The 18173-nt window shown below is 36.8% G+C and overlaps 1 protein-coding gene across 1 annotated transcript; it reads left to right on the forward strand.

Moving 5' to 3' along the window:
* Positions 1–706: 706 nt before the first annotated feature.
* LOC141591968 (putative GTP diphosphokinase RSH1, chloroplastic) lies at positions 707–14096 on the forward strand. Its single transcript, XM_074412495.1, has 24 exons — positions 707–973; positions 1129–1331; positions 3038–3208; positions 4123–4188; positions 4276–4368; positions 4445–4576; positions 4701–4796; positions 4874–4951; positions 5032–5103; positions 6579–6686; positions 6990–7087; positions 7647–7707; positions 7814–7876; positions 7979–8035; positions 8139–8240; positions 8523–8675; positions 8788–8919; positions 9027–9113; positions 9188–9259; positions 10766–10852; positions 11190–11613; positions 12957–13018; positions 13102–13170; positions 13646–14096. Exons 1-24 carry the CDS (start codon positions 946–948, stop codon positions 13730–13732), a joined length of 2601 nt encoding a protein of 866 aa, XP_074268596.1. The 5' UTR covers positions 707–945; the 3' UTR covers positions 13733–14096.
* Positions 14097–18173: the final 4077 nt, after the last annotated feature.

Genomic DNA, 18173 nt, shown 5'->3' on the forward strand with positions numbered 1-18173 from the left:
AGTAAATAAACTCAAAAACTTTAAAATAAAACTCAAAAATTTTAGATTAAAACTCAAAAACTTTATCTTAATACTCAAAAACTATACCATCTGATGTACTACATCAGATATATAATCCACTTGCTGATGAGGGGGAAAATGTTTTTAAGAGGGCGTATTTTGTAAACACTAAGGTTATCTGGTAGGAGTTAATAAGATTATCTTGTAAAATAACCCAAAAATCAAAATTCAACCAGCCTAGTCACTGGCGAGCCGACTTATTCACCGATAAATATGTCGGAATTAAAGTAAGGGTCACGTCAATAAGTATTGTAATAGAATATAGAATATAAATCAATCATATACGAAGTACGTTTATCTTATACAATTTAAAATATCCTAAATTATTTACGGAGTATATTTGAACCCAAATTCCAAACATAACAATTCAAAAGACAGATCACACATTCACACTAGAGCTATAGACCAATAACCATGTCTAATTGTCTACCCAATTTATCAAAACAAACTTTCTAACCACAAAACTAAACACCAAACCTAAATTAGTCGTCAATCAAAACTAAGCAAGCAAAGAATGAACCACAATTTATACACCTTCCCATGATAATTATAATTAGTCGTCAATCAAAACTAAGCAAGCAAAGAATGAACCACAATTTATACACCTTCCCATGATAATTATATCTCCCATATCCTTCAACACCATACACCTCTTATGTTCTCCTCTCATTCCCTTCTCCAACCAAACGCTCACCTTATCAAATATCAATCCAACATACACAACACAAACACACACCTTATTATCCATTAATCAACAACAAATACACTACTCCACTAATCTATCAACTCTATATCAACTTCCTTAATTTATTCACTAAATTAATCGCGCAAATTCCTCTTCCTTCGATGTTCTCTTCGATTCTCGATGCTTCGCTGTAGATTTCTATGGCCTCTTCTCCATCAACTCTCTCAGGTACTAATTCAATCATCTTCTTCGCAAATTCCGTAATCTTCTTGTTTTACTCGATTTTTTGAGGTTTTTTGGTCGATTATGCGAATTTTGTCGTAATTCTCGTAATTGAATGACGATATATTGATATGTGTGTTGAATTGTTGAATTTTGTGTAGTTTCGGTTGAATGCGTAAGCGTTTGTAAGCTAAAACCATGGCGAGGAGGCGGCGGTGGTGGTGGAGGAGATTGTAGCGTGTATTCTTGTGCGTGGAAGGCGCCTAGGGTTCTTACTGGTTCTTTGGCGAGTACTACGCAGTGTTCGTTGTCGTCTTCGTCTTCGTTGTTCTCGAGTGGTCAGAGGATTAATCGGTATAGATATGTAAGTGAACTTGTTTTATGACATTTTGAGGTGATGATATTGATTCTGATGCTAGGAAATGGTGTGGTTATAATGTTAGTTTTTCTTTTGGTTCAATTCGAAAGTTTTGTTGTAGTAATTGATTGTGAAAAATGTTGTAGTAATTGATTGAGTAATTCGAAAGTTTTGTTGTAGTAACTAATTGAGAAAAAATGTTGTTTAATAAAAATGAAGATATTTGAAATAGATGTTTTAGGAGCGATAGTTGGAATGTGATACTAGAATTGGGAAGGTGAATGGATACATAAGCATAGTTGCCGGTAGTTAGTTAGAAGGTTGATGAACATTTGTTTAGTTCTGAGTAAGACGGAAATGAAATTGATATTGAAATATAGTCAGTATGTTTTAGGAGTGATAGTTGGAATGTTATACTAGAATTGGGAAGCTTTAATGGGATATAGAAGCGTAGTTGCTGTAGTTAGTTAGAAGGTTGATGAAGATTTAGTTTCATTTGGAGTAGTATTGTGAAGAATTCGGCATGTTGTTTGAGATTATTCCATTGTGAGAATGTGATACGGTTATCATTTTTACCTACAAATCAACTCAACTAGAAATGTAATATAGCCGATGCAAGGATTTGTTTGTTCTTTTGCTACGTATTGACGTTATTGGTGAAGGCAGAAAATATTATTAGAAGTACCCATTGCTTTGGCTCACAATGAAGCTAGAAAACAACTATTGCCAAAAGTATAACCGAAAGAATGTGTAGTCCCTGAAGAGAGACGGGAATTATGCAACAAAAGATACCTAACAGGACACATTTCTATAATTGCTTGCCCTATTTTCTACTAACCAGGTCATGAAATTTAATGGTAAGAAATCTACTATGGAAACAAGACACCCTCACTGCTTTTTTACATCTATGATCAACAATTAAAGAAGGAATATATGCTTCCTTGTCCAAAGGTAGTTATTCCTACGCATGGCACACTGCATGCAACTCTAAAGATTGTCATAAATGTTTATTCTACCTAGGATCATAGTCCGACAAAAGCCACTTACTTTAGATGGAGATTCAGATTTCCTAATGTGTTTCATCACCAATCCATAGTTAGTAGAATTGGTCTGGTGAGAGATGTCATTAAATATTTAAAATTAAAATCACTTGAACGATATTCAATATCCAAATTGTCAATTGAACGATATTCAATATCGAAAGTAAGACCTTATCTCATCTATCTTCTACTCATAAGAAGACCATTTCAAACGGAGATCCGATGAATGCCCGGTCAACTCGTAGATAATTTAGACAATGGCATTTTGTAATATATGAAGACAACATCGGGAGTGTGCTGAAAGACCAAACATTATTTCCCGAATGGAGCTATGTCTTCTAAGTTCTGTCTACGAAAATATGAGATAATGTTGTCCACTATTCAGCCGCGTGTTTACTTCTGGACTCTGAAAAAATAGCCTGAAAATTTGTATCGGGCTATTTTTTCTTGATATTGTTCTATTATAGTATGAAATTTGCTAACAAAGGGCTTTACGCTTTCGTATCTCTACTTGTTAGAAACATAAATGTTTTGCACTTTTATTATTTTTTGTTTACTTCCATCCTTTTCTGTTTTTTTGCTTGCAGCCTCTTGCAAGTTGCTATAACTTTTATTATTCAATATAATGTTAGATTACACCGCTACTGACTATGTGTTTGCTATTTTAACCAGAGATCGAGGGTTGGAGGCAGTGATTGGTGCGGGGATTTCTGCTTCAAGGATTTGAGTCAGATCTTTAGTTTTAGCTTGGAAGGTCTTAGTTCTAAAAGATGGAAATGCGAGTGTTCTTCATCTTCTGATTCAGGCTCTTTTGATGATATTTCGGCTGAATATTTGTGGGAGGTATGCATAAAACACAAACCTAATTTATATTAGTGATAACATTTCTTCGTCAAGGGATAGAGGTGATATGATTACATAGTGATTCGTTAGTCCGTAAACACACTTTGCTGGTGAGACCCTCAAAATTTCGCATTCCTTATTAATTTTCGAAATTGTTGTCTCAAAAGAAGTGATCGACATGAAAGGAAAGAGTAAATACTAATTCATGTTTGGCATTGATGCGAATCACGTAGAAGGATTGGAGTTTGCAGCGGAAAACCAAATAACAAAGAATAAGTTTGATGATTGATTAACAACCGTTAATAAATTAACAAAGGAAAAAGATGAACCGTTTTTGTGCAAACTCAACCAAGTTCTAAAGTTGAACAACCGTTCAAGGGGATTAAATTCTCAATTCAGTAATTCAAGTCTATACAAAATAATACGTAATACAAGAGAGTAGTATTTTATTACAATGCATAAAGGCTAAAGCCTTCCTCAAAGGAATAGCCTACTAGGATTAGGAAACTTAGAAATAACCTACTCGGCTTAAGAAACTAGTTTTTCACCTATTAGAGCTAGAAAACTAAAAATTAAACAAAGGAAAGAAATCTATCGTCTAAAACCGTCCTGGACGTGCCCCAATAGTTCTTCGCGCCCGTAATCTGTTTCCTCAGCCCAAATTCGTCTTCAGATCGCGACTCCTTTTCCATGCTGAGTTCACAATCCAATTCGCTTCGGCTTTGATTCTCCTCCATTGATACACCTCGAACGTAGTCTATAACAAAGCAATGTCTCATTTCAATTAAAGGACTATACATCTATATGTTTATTATAACTTCTTCTCTGTTCCTTTTGGAACAGTCTTTGTTTTTATGATGTCTGTCATTAGCTTGGTCTAAATATTTTATGTTCTACTTTCTAATTGCTCTCAGGATCTTTTACCCGCCATTTCGTACCTGCCTGTTGGTGAACTCAATCTGGTTCAGAAAGCTCTCAAGGTATAAGTTATGAGTTAGTTCCCTTGGTCACCGACGAATAATTTATTTCGAATTGCTGGTTTGAAGTCCTATAGTTGGTTTCTACAGCTAGCTTTTGATGCTCATAATGGTCAAAAGAGGCGGAGTGGAGAGCCCTTCATCATCCATCCAGTTGAAGTTGCACGCATACTAGGCGAACTTGTAAGCTGGCACAAGCTTTTATTTTTTCTCATTTTATTTTGCGAGGCTGTTTTATAGATTGTGGTTATGATCCTAGGAATTGGATTGGGAGTCTATTGCGGCTGGATTACTGCATGATACAGTTGAAGATACAAATGTTGTCACTTTTGAAAGAATTGAGAAGGACTTTGGTTGCACTGTTCGTCGTATTGTAGAAGGGGAGACCAAGGTGCATCGAACAGTTCACAGCGACTTATAATAATCAATATTTGATTGTGGTAAAAGTGCAAAGCTACTGTATCAATATGTATTTGTCTCTTACTTCAGTTTTTGTACGATCATCTTATATTCAGGTATCAAAGCTGGGGAAGTTGAAATACAAGAATAAAACCAGTTGTGATGTCAAAGCTGATGATTTAAGACAGATGTTCCTGGCAATGACTGAAGAGGTGATGGACACCATTTACTTGTAGCTCTAACTTTCAAAGTGTATTTCATCAACTAATAGTTGAATCTTCTGCTTCAGGTTCGCGTCATTATTGTCAAATTAGCCGATAGATTGCACAATATGCGCACACTTTCACACATGCCTGCTCATAAGCAGGTAATGTGATAGTTTGGTTAGTGGGTTGGATACTTTCTATGTGTATTTTCTGTAATCATTAACATTTTTATTATATCTAGGCAAGTATAGCTCTGGAGACGCTGCAGGTGTTTGCCCCTCTGGCAAAGCTGCTAGGAATGTACCAGATTAAGGTATGTGTAGATTCAAAATCTCTCTCATTTTGTAGCTGTTTGTTAGCCACAATTTGACTTGTTTAATACGGAGTACTTTAATGTGCATCATCTTGCCTCTACTTATTGAACTCACTATTACAGTAGAGCCTCGTTTGGCCTTCCTGTGTTAGCTACTAGGCTACCTAATTAACTAATTACGGATATATCCCTTGCAAGACTCTAGTGTGCATACAAGTTTCTCATCCTTGAAATTTGGCAAAACCTCAATTAGTATGTTTCCCACCTGCTTGAAATTATAGGTTAAATTCTTATCAAACTCTGGTCAATTTGTGTGCTTATATACCATATGTGTCATTTTATTTCAGCCATCTTTTTGTCCTTGGTTCCTTTTCTGTGAATCACAATCGTTTCTCCCTTGAGTTTTATGTACAATAGTTGCTACCCTTGAGTTTAGAGATTATCTTACAAGGAATGTCATTTTCTGGAGATAATATATGTAAAATATTCATGCATTCAAGTTCTATTCCTCCTGTTATCTGCGATGGTTCTTTCTGCGTACTAAACTTATGAGTGGAGTAAAAGTGTGTCTTATGATAGATATATTGGGATTTTATCGAATTAAATATGTTCTGAAGCTTGTCTCTGTTTTTCATGTTGTTTTTCAGCTTGATTTTTCTATCATATCTGTGGCCTTTATGTATATATATGTGGCTCTATTTAAACGAATACTGAGCACTGTCCATTTTGTCGATTTGAGTCTAAAAGCATAATAGATGTCTTTAGAAAGGAATGTATCAGGACAAGTCATGAGATGAATGGTGAGCTTTGTTTTTTCTAGCATCGGTTGAAATTTTGCTATCAACAAGACCATTTGTATAGGCTACTGGTAAATATTGTTTAAAAAATAATCCCTCCTATTCTATTTGTTGTTCCCTCTTTCCTTTTCCATTCAATTCAGGTTTTGTTCCCTCTTTCCTTTTTTGGACAACTTTGTGTGGTCCAAAATCAATTTGATGTTGGTTTATGTGTATTGTATGATCCAAATTGATTACCTTATTTCTTATGCCCAAAAGAAAGGGGAACAACAAATAGAGTAGGAGGGAGTATTATTTATCAGTCTCGCTTTACAGGATTCCAATAGGTAGTTATAGGAAACAGATCATATTTCTGTAACATCCACAACTATCTGGATGTACATAACTGTGCTGGAATATGAAATGCATGATTGTTTTGCTTTTTTGAACGGAGCATGATTTTGCAACACACTCTGTGTGTTTGCTCAAGGGCCTCCTTGGATGCCATAAACAGGTGCCTTTGAAGCACTGGGCTAATGTTGCTTGTATTGATCCTAGTTTTTTCCATATCTGTCATGATATAGGCGCTTGCCTGAGTTTTCTGTTCTTACTTCCTCTGAAATCCTTATAACTGTCTTTCTCTTTTACTATGGAATCATAAGTTCTGAGCATTTGGTTGTTTCTTGTCTGGTGCTGCAGTCCGAACTTGAGAATCTATCGTTCATGTACACAAATACTCAGGACTATGAGAAGATCACTAAAAGGGTTGCTGAGCTTTATGAAGATCACAAAAAAGAATTGAATGAGGTGATTATTTCTACTGCTGCTTACTGTAGACATGAGAACTTATTCTATAACTTTGTAGAAATAACCAATGTAATCTATAACTCTGTTCTTGGTGAACCAGTTCAGCCTCCCTTTAGGTTCTCGACGACTCACGCAATATACATAATATCTATTTTATTGCTAGAATTCTGTTGGGAGTTGTAACTCTTGGAACTCTTGGAAAGTTATGATTATTTTGAAGGCTGCATGAGAAGTTGAGGAATATATTGTAATTATGACTTGTTTCATTCTTATTGTTCATAGTACACTTTTCCTTCTTTCCAGGCAAACAAGATTTTGGTGAAAAAAATTGAGGAGGACCAATTCTTAGAACTTGTTACTGTCAGAACTGAAGTGCGTGCTGTAACGAAGGAGCCATACAGGTCCAAGAGCTTTGTCTTTGTTGTACTGAAATTGCTGTTGCGTTAAATCTTCAACACGTTTTCAATTAGACCGATGTTATTTTGTGCTAAAAAAATATTTCAGCGATGCGTTTTTTTTTTAAAGTTGTGTTGCTAACATAGAGGTAGGGCTGCGTACATCCGACTCTCCCTTTACCCACTATAAAAAATTGATGCATGTTAGTTAAGTGGAGGAAATGATATCGCTGTAGATGAGAGGTCATGCTTCATGGAAATGCTCGTCTGTTTTGATTTTGTGTGCTCCATTTGACATTTAAACATTTCAATAGAATTGCCATAGTGTTCATGGTGCTAGAGCTATCATTTTTGTTGTATGGCAGATCCTCAGGGTTTTTTCTCATTATAGCCGAGTAGCTTTAAGATTGTAGAATCACTATTCACGTCTAATTGTTTGTATTCATAGTTATATTCAGCATGTTGATAGAGCATGACTGAAAATGACTTTTTTTTCTGATTTTCTTTAATGCATTTTCCTCGTGTCTGTATTATTTTATTGAGCTTGTGTATTTTGTTTATGTAGCATCTATAAAGCTGTAACTAAAGCAAAAGTTTCAATCAGTGAGGTCAACCAGATTGCTCAGGTGTGTAGGATTGGTTTTAGGATGTTATCTTATATACAGGTCGCTAAATCAATTTAAGGAACCATTTATCTCTAACTATAGATTGCGGGTTACTTTCTTTTTTCAGCTCCGAGTTATAATAAAGCCAAAACCTTGCATTGGAATTGGCCCTCTATGCAATGCTGAACAGGTTAGTATCTGTATTTTTCTCAGTTGTACAAAAGCTTTTGCCCGACATATCGACTTATTTAGTATTTACTACTAAAAGATCTTCTTGCTCTGAATTATGCAGATATGCTATCATGCTCTTGGCCTTGTCCACAGTATATGGACTCCAATTCCTCGATCTGTGAGTCTTTTGATCTCTATATGATAGGGCCTCTTTATCAAATTCAACGGAAGTTCCCTTGTCCTCACATTCGTTAATTTTCCTTCATCTTCATATAAAACAGGTGAAAGATTACATCGCTACCCCAAAGCCTAATGGCTATCAAAGTCTGCACACAACTGTCATTCCATTTCTTTACGAGAGCATGTTCCGTTTAGAAGTTCAGGTTACTCTCTAACTTTTACTTTTCTTCTGGACATGTCTTTCGCATCACTTTCGATGTCGTCCATCATAATATCACGTTGACTGTGTGCGTGCTTATTGCTTCATCTGTCTCGTGTAAACTGTCTCAAAGTTGACATTGCCGTCTGTAACTCTAGCTTGCATTTGCAAGATCTTTGTTTCTCACATTTATCTAGAGAATTGAAGGTCTTAGCTGTTATAATGCCTGCAGTTCTCACGATACACTTCTTTACCTTTATTCTTTTACATTCTTTCATATTTTCAGATAAGAACAGAAGAAATGGATTTGATAGCTCAAAGAGGCATAGCGGCACACTATTGTGGGAGGGTGTTGACTGATGGTATGGCTGCGCATTTGATGCCCAGATATTCAATAGGGAAATCAGCCTGTTTTAGAAACAACAATGTTGCTCTCAGGGTATTGATTATATTCTTTATTTTGATTTGTTATTAAAGTACCTTTTTTGTAGAATACTTTCATTATAAGCACCCCACTGATCACGTGATTGATGGCTTCTTTATTGCTCTAGATTGGCTGGCTTAATGCAATCAGAGAATGGCAAGAAGAATTTGTTGGCAACATGAGTTCTAGGGAGTTTGTGGATGTCATCACTCGTGATCTTCTTGGTAGCCGTGTCTTTGTATTTACACCGCGTGGAGAGGTATAAAGTGTTAATTATATGTATATGAGATTATTTAAACCATATTAAACAAATTGTTTTTATTTGTTTCTTTGTTGCGATACCTAATTTGTTTGTTGGGCTGGCAGATAAAAAATCTGCCGAAGGGAGCAACTGTTGTTGATTATGCATATATGATACACACAGAAATTGGAAACAGAATGGTGGCTGCAAAGGTATCCCTTCAGATGAGTTAAACTTGAGCACCAATATTTAAAAATTGTGTCATCAGTGGGCTATTTTTTACTAGGTAAACGGAAATCTTGTTTCTCCAACACACGTACTTGCCAATGCAGAAGTTGTGGAGATAATAACATACGATGTAAGCTCCCCCTCCCCCTCCCCCTCCCTCCTCTCCATCTCTCTATGTGTGTGTGTCCCCCTTTCAAGTCTTAATTTAGAAATGTCAAGTATTGTGGTATGAATTACATACATCCGACCCCCTTATACACCACAGTCAGGAGTACCTATAAGATACTGGGGTAATGATGTTGTGCCGTTGTGGCAGTATCAGAGAGGTCTTTCATTATCATGTTTTCATGTGTAGCCGGGTAGGTCTCTTAGTTCGTTCCAAAACTTTTTTATATGTGTGTCACCTTAATAGTGTCTTTTTTGTACATAGGCATCACCCATTCACCCCCTTTATATCCCTTAATTAATAGTATGTCTCCATGAAAAGAAAGGTTATTTTTAAGCTTTTAAACCCCCAGTTATCTGGAAATTAAGGTTTAGTGAAGTAAACTACTGAAGCAGACCTATAAGGCTATAGAAGATTCTGTGAATGGTTAAGATACTGTCTATGGATAATAGAAAAGGCTGACTTTGTGATTGCAGCAGTTAATTTAGTTTTGTCAAAATTCACATGAATTAAGATATTATCTGTGAACTGCATTTGTATTTTGAATATTTTGAAGCAAAAACGGATCCTCTTTCTCGGTAGGGTATACCTTGTATCACTGCATACAACAACATTACCCCAGTGGCCCAGTGCCTCAATGGCTCCCTTAAATTGTGGGGTCGAAGATGTCGGATGTACGCAACCTTACCCTTGTGTTAGCAACATAAAGAGGTTGTTTATGAATTACCAAAGGTTGAGTATAAATATGAAAATTGGGGTATTGTGGGTTAATATATTGCTTCCAAATAATTTCACTTCGGAGTTATATTTGAATTATTTTTATCCCCACTATTTGAAAAATAATGCTTGATGAAGCAAAGATATATTCTACTGAACGTCTTAAATAACATAAGTGGAAGCCTTTATTAGGTTTTACTCTATGATGGTCCAATTATCGATTAGGGATGTTCGTATTAGATATCGCTTTGGGAATTGATTATGGAGCTCGCCGTGACTGTCACAGCTTGGTCTCTGTCTTTGCGCGATAAATGCGTCCGATACCTCCTCAAAATGTGGTCCTGGTAGCGCGGTGACCTCAAAATGTGGTCACAGTAGGGTGGTAACCTGAAAACCATGATAACTCAGTCATAATTCAGTGTCGTGGCTGGTATAGTGGTATTAGATGCCATAGAATCATAAATGAGCCAGTAGGCTTACTCTCTTTGTGCGGAAACAAATTAGAAGTTGTAGAATTTCTATCAACTGACATATTATAAGTGAACTGATTTTGTTGTTTTTGAATCTGGATCTTTCCTTTAGGCAGTTTATAATTAATGTCAAACTCTCTCGTAGTATCAGAAATTTATCACAGTTTAGTTCTGCTTCATGTGCGTAGCCTGCTTATATGTTTCTTCAGCTCTGCTGGTTTAGTACATACACCAGTCATCAAACTAATTTGGCTGTGCTATGGTGTCTAACGGCATGTCTCAGGCACTTTCAAGTAAATCAGCTTTTCAGAAGCACAAGCTGTGGCTGCAACATGCCAAAACCCGCAGTACTAGGCACAAGATTATGAGGGTGAGCTCGCTGTAAACTTGTATGTGAAACTGTTACTCCCTCCATCCCATTTATATTTTATATTGTCCTAATTGACTTTAATGGTCAAACAATGTTGACCTTGATCGATATTTTCTCATAATATACAGTAGTTTACAACTTTTTAAAAACGAACATATGGAAATAGTTGGTGTGATAAATCAAACATCCAAATAGACGTTATATGTTGGGAAATTAATGGTTAAAGTTGACATATGTTGACCAACAAAGTCAAATGAGGACAATAAATTTCGGTTGGAGGTAGTATACTCTCTCTAGAGCATCATATTAATTTTAAGATTTTTTTTTATTTTTTTAGTTTTTGAGGGAGCAAGCCTCATTGTCTGCTGAAGAAATTATGACTGATTCAGTTGGAAACTTTATTGCTGATTCTGATAAGAAAGATGTAGTTGAGGAGAGTTCTGATCTTTCCAAGATGAGTGAGATCTTTGAGGCATTGCTTTCTAGAAGCTCGGAAGATCTTCACCCACAGAATGGTGCTATTCAACTCCCAAAGGTAAATGGAAAACACAATAAGCAAGTGGAGAAATCAAGCTTGAAGGAGTGGGGGCAATTATGGTCTCGAGATAATGATGTTGCTAAGACGATATTTGCTAACAAGGCAAGGCCCAGGGAAGTTTTGCCTGGTCTCGAGTGTTGGCAGAGTAGCAAAATTGCTGCTTGGCACAGTCTTGAAGGAAATTCTGTTGTATGGCTCTCTGTTATTTGTATTGATAGGAGAGGTAAATTTTCATCTCTCTCTCTGGAAATGTTTTCTGAAGTTTCTTAGCTTCCTGTTTACTCATTCTATCCCCGAGCATTGCGTATGTGCTTGTTGATATCAAGTTAGTTAAAAGGTCCATCACTGAGGTGATCCTGATAGTTGTGAATTTGGCGAATAAAGTATAGTACTTTCATTCTCCTGCTTGTTCGAGTCTATTTGTATTTTATAATTTCAAGAAGCCGAGGATTAACCTTTAGAAGCGGATAACCATGGAAAGCTCCTGGCATAACATACTGAAGTAGGCAGATGGAATATGGGGAATATGTATTTGGGAAAGGAATAAGTTTTTTCTGTCGATATTTGATGGCATTTATTACTCCTTTTGCGTATAATAGAAGTTGGCTTCTTAGAGCAGTAGCAACAATACGTTTTGAAGGGAGATCTAACTTAGGCACAAATTTACCTTGTTGTGGGATGTAGTTTGCAGAATTTCACCCATAGATGTCCCCACAGATAAACGCGTTCGTGACTTCGTTCTGTAAGGAAGATAGAGATGGAAGGAATGGGAAGAATGAGGGAAATACATGAGGTGAGGCGTTTGGTGCAGAGTGAGCTATGCTTTAAGCGTGTAATTCATTGATGGAAATTGTGGGTGACTAAAAACGGAGGATGAATGACGTATAAGGCCTATGAAAACCAAATCCTTTGCCCATACTTAAATGTAGATAATTCAACATTGACAACCCCATTTATTTGCAGAGAAACCCATTATATGTTCAGAATATTTCAGTACAATTTCCATGCGCATTATATAATTAATACTCCATAATTTATTATATTGAAAAAACTGTGTTCAAGTAGGTATTACGGGATATGTGTACAGTTTATATTATACGTAGTATTTAAGTCATTTTAAAACACTTGCATCAAGTATGTATTGTTATGGTAAAAAATAGAGTGAGTGATTTGTAGGACCCATTTAAGAACTAGAAAGAACTTCATTGTTGATACCGGGTTTTCAAAAGTTTGAGTTTTTTGTTGAATGATGTGAAGAATAATCCTGAAAGAATCTCTCGTTGCTATTGCTCTTAAAAAGATCCATGCTTCTTTTCAATGAACTCCTGTGTTTAGTTAAAATTCTTTTGAAAACTCTTTTATAAAGATAGGGTACGTCCGACTGGTGAAGTTGAGATGTTACCGTGGGTCCTGTGACATAGCATGTGTGGTCCCAACTCCCTATGAGCAGTCTCTATAAATAAATAAAAGAAAATTGTATAGCTGTTTACGTTAATGTCTTTGACTGATTCAGTGCCACTTTTACGCCTGTGGATTCTGAACTTCTCTTGAAAACATAAATTTCAGGTATAATGGGTGAAGTGATAACAGTTTTGGCATCGTTGGGCTTTTCAGTGTGTTCTTGCGTGGTAAGGCAGTCTCTGCTTGCTTCTCATTGCTGAAATTTTGGAGTTGCAAGTTTAACTTGCTGTGTGTACTAATTGACCTGCAGGCTGAAATTGACCGAGGGAGGTGTATGGGAGTCATGCTGTTTCACATTGAAGGAAGCACCGATAATATGGTATGTTGTTTATAGCTTATTTATAGAAGTTAGATGTTTCATGCATTGCTACTTGTTCACTTAAGTGTGTGCGCGCTTCTATATTGTGAAGCTATGTTATTTCAACACCTCACTTTGTTTATGTGCCTCTTGCCTGGTCTCCAGCCGTCTGACACTTCATTAAGTAAAAAAAATATACAACTCTTTCACAAGACGGTAGTGTCCGACCCTTACTACTATGTAGAGGCAGACAATTGCATCGCGTTGTAGTAAAATAGTTGACTTGTGAAGTATTAATCAATAAAAAAAGTGTCAATGCAATTTTTCATCAACGGCCATTTTAACCTCTCCTTGTAGAATCAATCGTAGTTGTCAGAACTCAGAATGCTTATAATCGACCCCCTTTATCCTGCCAAAGGCAAGAGCTGTTTAGGCATCGGGATATCGTTATTGCCACCAAGCCAGGAAAAAAGCTTCTAATTTTTTTTATTTCCAGGTTGACGCATGTGCAAGGATTGATCTTATATTTGGTGTTCTGGGATGGTCTGTGGGTTGCAGTTGGTTAAACTCGTCTGAGCAATAGTGAAACTCTAGTATGATACATGTACATTCTAGAACATTCAAAAAGAAGGGTGAAGGAAATCATGATTTGGTGCTGATCGTGGTCTTTTGTTGTTTTTTCCGTTGTAGAGTCCTCAATTTGTTGTCGTAGTGTATAGTGTCATATAATTGTCAAGGCTGTGTATATAGAGAAGAGCGTAATAGTTAGGGATAAAGAGGAAAAGAAGGTATACATGACTTCGTCCAGAAAGAGAAGTCGAAACAATAATAAACTAATTCGCTTAGTTCGTTGATGTAATTTTTTCATGAAATAACTGCAGAAAATTGCTTCTTGTATTCTTTGGGATGGTTATACTGTAAATAACGAGTCTCTGGAGTTCGTATAATCTCTTACTCATTTAGTTTACCAGATCATAGACTATACATCTGAGGTAGTACCTTACCCTTTATTTCCAAGCTTCAAGAGTACAATGGTATATACCATGCTTTTCTAAAAGACGGTAAGAAGAAATGTTATTGAGATCCTTCGGTTCTTGTAGACATTTTGCCTCTCGCAGAAAAACAAAGAAATAATTTTAATGTTTGAAGAACATCAATTTTGACTGCATTTACGGTTTACCTTTCCCCTTTTTTCCAGTTTCAGCCTTTGTTTATAAACTTTGTTAATTCATTCAGCGTTTTTGGTACAATTTCATGGAAGGATTCAAAACAAACTTCCAAATCGCTCTACAGCTTTGGTGTATCTAGTTGATCTGCCATTGTTGGACTTGAAACCGCACTTGCTTCTATACAATTGAGCATGACATCTTGTTGAGCTCGCCTGAGTTCAGGAAGAGATCCGAACCCTGACAAATATACTTATATGTGGCATCAACTAACAAGCATTAAGTTGTCTAAAAAAAAAAAACTAACAAGCATTAAAAAAAAAACATGGAGTTTCAAAAGGCTTATTTAGGAGAATGTCTTCAATTTTAAGCATCAGCTTAATCGATTATACTATATAGGCCTATGGTAGTACCATTTCAGTCCATTAGGCAGTTAATTACTTGGTTTTCACAATCTTCTGTCCAAAGTTTTATTAGTATTCAAACACCAAGTAATCCTCCTACATTTTTTCTCACAAAAGCACAAGAACTCAAGAAGCTTAAGCATCCAATTTACATTAAAAACAAAACATTTGTTGTTGACGCCAGTTAGCGATTTCACCTTTTCCTTTGAATTTCCAACTGCTCTTAATCTTTGTAAATCCGGTTGTTTACAAAGAAACTATTGCAAATTTATGATCTCATGCCCTATCATCGTAATTTGTACACCTTATGTCTCATTCATCTCTCTATCATTTTTATTTTTTGTTGAAAAATCTTTTAATTAAAGATAAACAAATAAAAACCTTATGTAATGTCTTGTACAAATTGGCTTGAAAGTATTAGTTGGCAGATTAAAAGGTTATTTGGATGAATTAGTTGAGGTGGAACAAAGTGCGTTTATCCCGGGACGTCTGATTTCGGATAACGCTATTATGGCGTTTGAATGCTTTCACTTTATCAAGTCACATTCTCAGGGACAGAATGGGTATATGTCCTTAAAATTAGACATGAGTAAAGCGTATGATAGGGTGGAGTGGGCCTTTTTGGAGCGGGTTATGGTGAAGATGAGCTTTGCGCCGAGGTGGGTTGAAATGTCGATGCGATGTGTTCGAACTGTAAGTTTGGCTCTTCTAGTTAATGGTGTTGCATCTGATTCCTTCCGTCCGAGACGGGGTCTTCACCAAGGTGATCCTATTTCGCCGTATTTTTTTATTTTATGTGCCAATGTTTTTTCTAGACTAATTTCCAGGGAAGTGGCTAGGAAAAATTTATACGGTGTTAAAATTTGTCGGAATGCTCCTTGTATATCCCATCTTTTTTTCGCGGATGACTCCTTGCTTTTGTGCCGGGCTGACAAAAAGAATGTTGATGCTATTCGGGGGGTTATTGAAATGTATCAATCGGCGTTAGCCGTCAACGGTTGAATTTGCAAAAATCTGAATTGTTTTATAGCCCTAGCACTAGTATGGCTTCGAAGACCTGTGTGTGTTCGGTTCTCCAAGCGGAGGTTGTCTCTGCTCCGGGGAAGTATGTGGGTATCCCAGCGGTTGTTGGACGAAATAAAATGATGGCGTTTAACCCAGTAAAGGAACGTATTTGGGAAAAATTAAAGGGTTGGAAAGAAAAGTTGCTCTCATATCCGGATAGGGAAATCCTCATTAAGGCAGCGGCCCAATCGATTCCCACTTATCATATGGGGCTCTTTAAGTTTCCGGCTACTTTATGCTCCAAAATTGAGGGTAATTTGGCTCGGTTTTGGTGGGGACATAGTAGTGACAAACGACATATTTTCTGGCTTTCATGGGAAAGGATGTGTTGTGCTAAAAACGATGGTGGTCTGGGTAATCGACATTTTGAATCCTTTAATCTGGCCATGCTCACTAAGCAATTATGGAGATTATATGATAGACCCCAGTCTCTGGTGGCGCGTTTATTAACTGCTCGGTATTATCCGGCCGGAAATATTATGGACGCTACTATTGGACATCATCCGTCCTTTGTTTGGAGAAGCTTGATGGAAGCGATGCCTGGGTTTCGTAAGGAGAGTAGTTGGCTTCTAGGGGATGGTAAGACCATCAGATTTTGCCAGGATCAGTGGGCAAAACAAGCATTAGGTTCCCGTCTGATTTCACCGATTAACGGTTTGGAGCAGAGTGTTGTAGCGGACTGGTTTACGGAGGAACCGAGGAGGTGGAATGAGGAATTATTAAGGCAGCACTTATATGAGTTTGAGGTTAATGAAATACTTCGTATTCCGCTGTATGATGATCATGAGAGTGATCAATTAGTTTGGAATCACTCAAAAGACGGAAAGTATTCGGTTAAAACTGGGTATCATTTTTTTAGAAGCCTGAAGGAGAATGATGTTGGGCGTGCATCTACGAGTGTGAGGCCGAAGCTCTGGTCGCGTATATGGAAGTTGGAGTTGCCTGCTAAAATTAAAAAATTTGTTTGGAGAGCTTGTAAGGGTGTACTGCCTTACGGTTTGAATGTGCAAAAACGGGTTCAAGATGCTGATCCTACATGTAAGTGTTGCCATCGTTATGTTGAGAGTGATTCACATGCTTTGTTCGGTTGTGCTTTTGCTCAGAATTTTTGGGAATATGCGGGTTTGGACGAGGAGGAGTGGCCGAGTGGGGGCGGCATTCTGGCAGTGTGGCGGATTGGGTGGATGGGTTCATGGCGGGCTGAAAGGGGATGAGTTGGGGAAGAGGTTGGTGGTGTTATGGGCTTGTTGGAATGGTAGAAATGAGGACTATTTCGGGAAGGAGCTGTTGATTGGCTGTCGTGTTTCTGACAGAGCACGAAGTATTGTGAATAAAGCGGTGTGCTATTGGGAGGCGTAGAAGAAAGTTCAGCTAAGTTGTGAAACCGGTGGTCGTGTAGTTAGGGAGGAGAGGGTGAAATAAGCAATTTAGTATTAAAAGTATTATTATTTAGGAATAAGCAATTTAAAATTGCAGCCGGTTATTTTACTTATTTCCTAATTATCGAATAAGAAATATAGGGCAATTGTATTAGCTTTAGGAAAGTCGAGTTTAGGTAAGTTTCGGCGTGTTTTAAGCTGGTTTTGGCTTGTTTAGCAAGTCAGCCTATTAGTATAAATAGGGAGTCAATTGTACTATTTTAGATATCGAAGATTGAGTTATTGAATAAAAACAGTGAGTTTTTCGTGTACAGTTGTAAACATCAGTTCGATGAGTTCGTTTCAAAATTGTTATTGTTTGACGCGTTTTCAAGCATTAACCCGAGTTATAATCAATAGGTCTTGATTATAATTCACCATTGTTCGATCTATAGGTCTAGATCGCGCAAATATCCCATTGTTTCGATTTCAAGACAGATTTCGAAGCAAATATCCTTATTTTATTATTGTTTGTTTTCTATTAAACCGCTCCCGTGCAATTTTCGTATCACTCTTGATCACGATGTTGAAGGCTAAATCTTTTCCTTTGAATTACTTTGGTAGAATTGGGAAAGTCGTTTCTGACTTGGCTAGTTATTTTACTTGCATTCAGTTTAGTTTTATTCGCAGAGAGGGGAATGTCGTGGCTCATGGTTTGGCTCACCTATTACCGTTATCTTACTCGACTCGGTTTTGGGTTGGGTCAGTACCGGAGGCTATTGTTCCTCTTGTACTTATGGATAACATTGGCTTACCATCCTAATATTAATGTTACGTCTGTTTACTTCAAAAAAACAAATAAATGAGACAGCGACAGTACGTCAAAATTATTTAATTATTTATTGTTTTAGAGAGAAATTATTTAGTTATTATATTTAGTTTATAAAACTTATTTATGATTATTTGTTAGTTTACCACCTATGTTGAGAGCTTTTCATTGTATATTATATTTCACAAATTCTCATTTGTGA

Source organism: Silene latifolia, chromosome 7 (assembly GCF_048544455.1).
Source record: "Silene latifolia isolate original U9 population chromosome 7, ASM4854445v1, whole genome shotgun sequence".
NCBI classification, from domain to species: Eukaryota; Viridiplantae; Streptophyta; class Magnoliopsida; order Caryophyllales; family Caryophyllaceae; genus Silene; species Silene latifolia.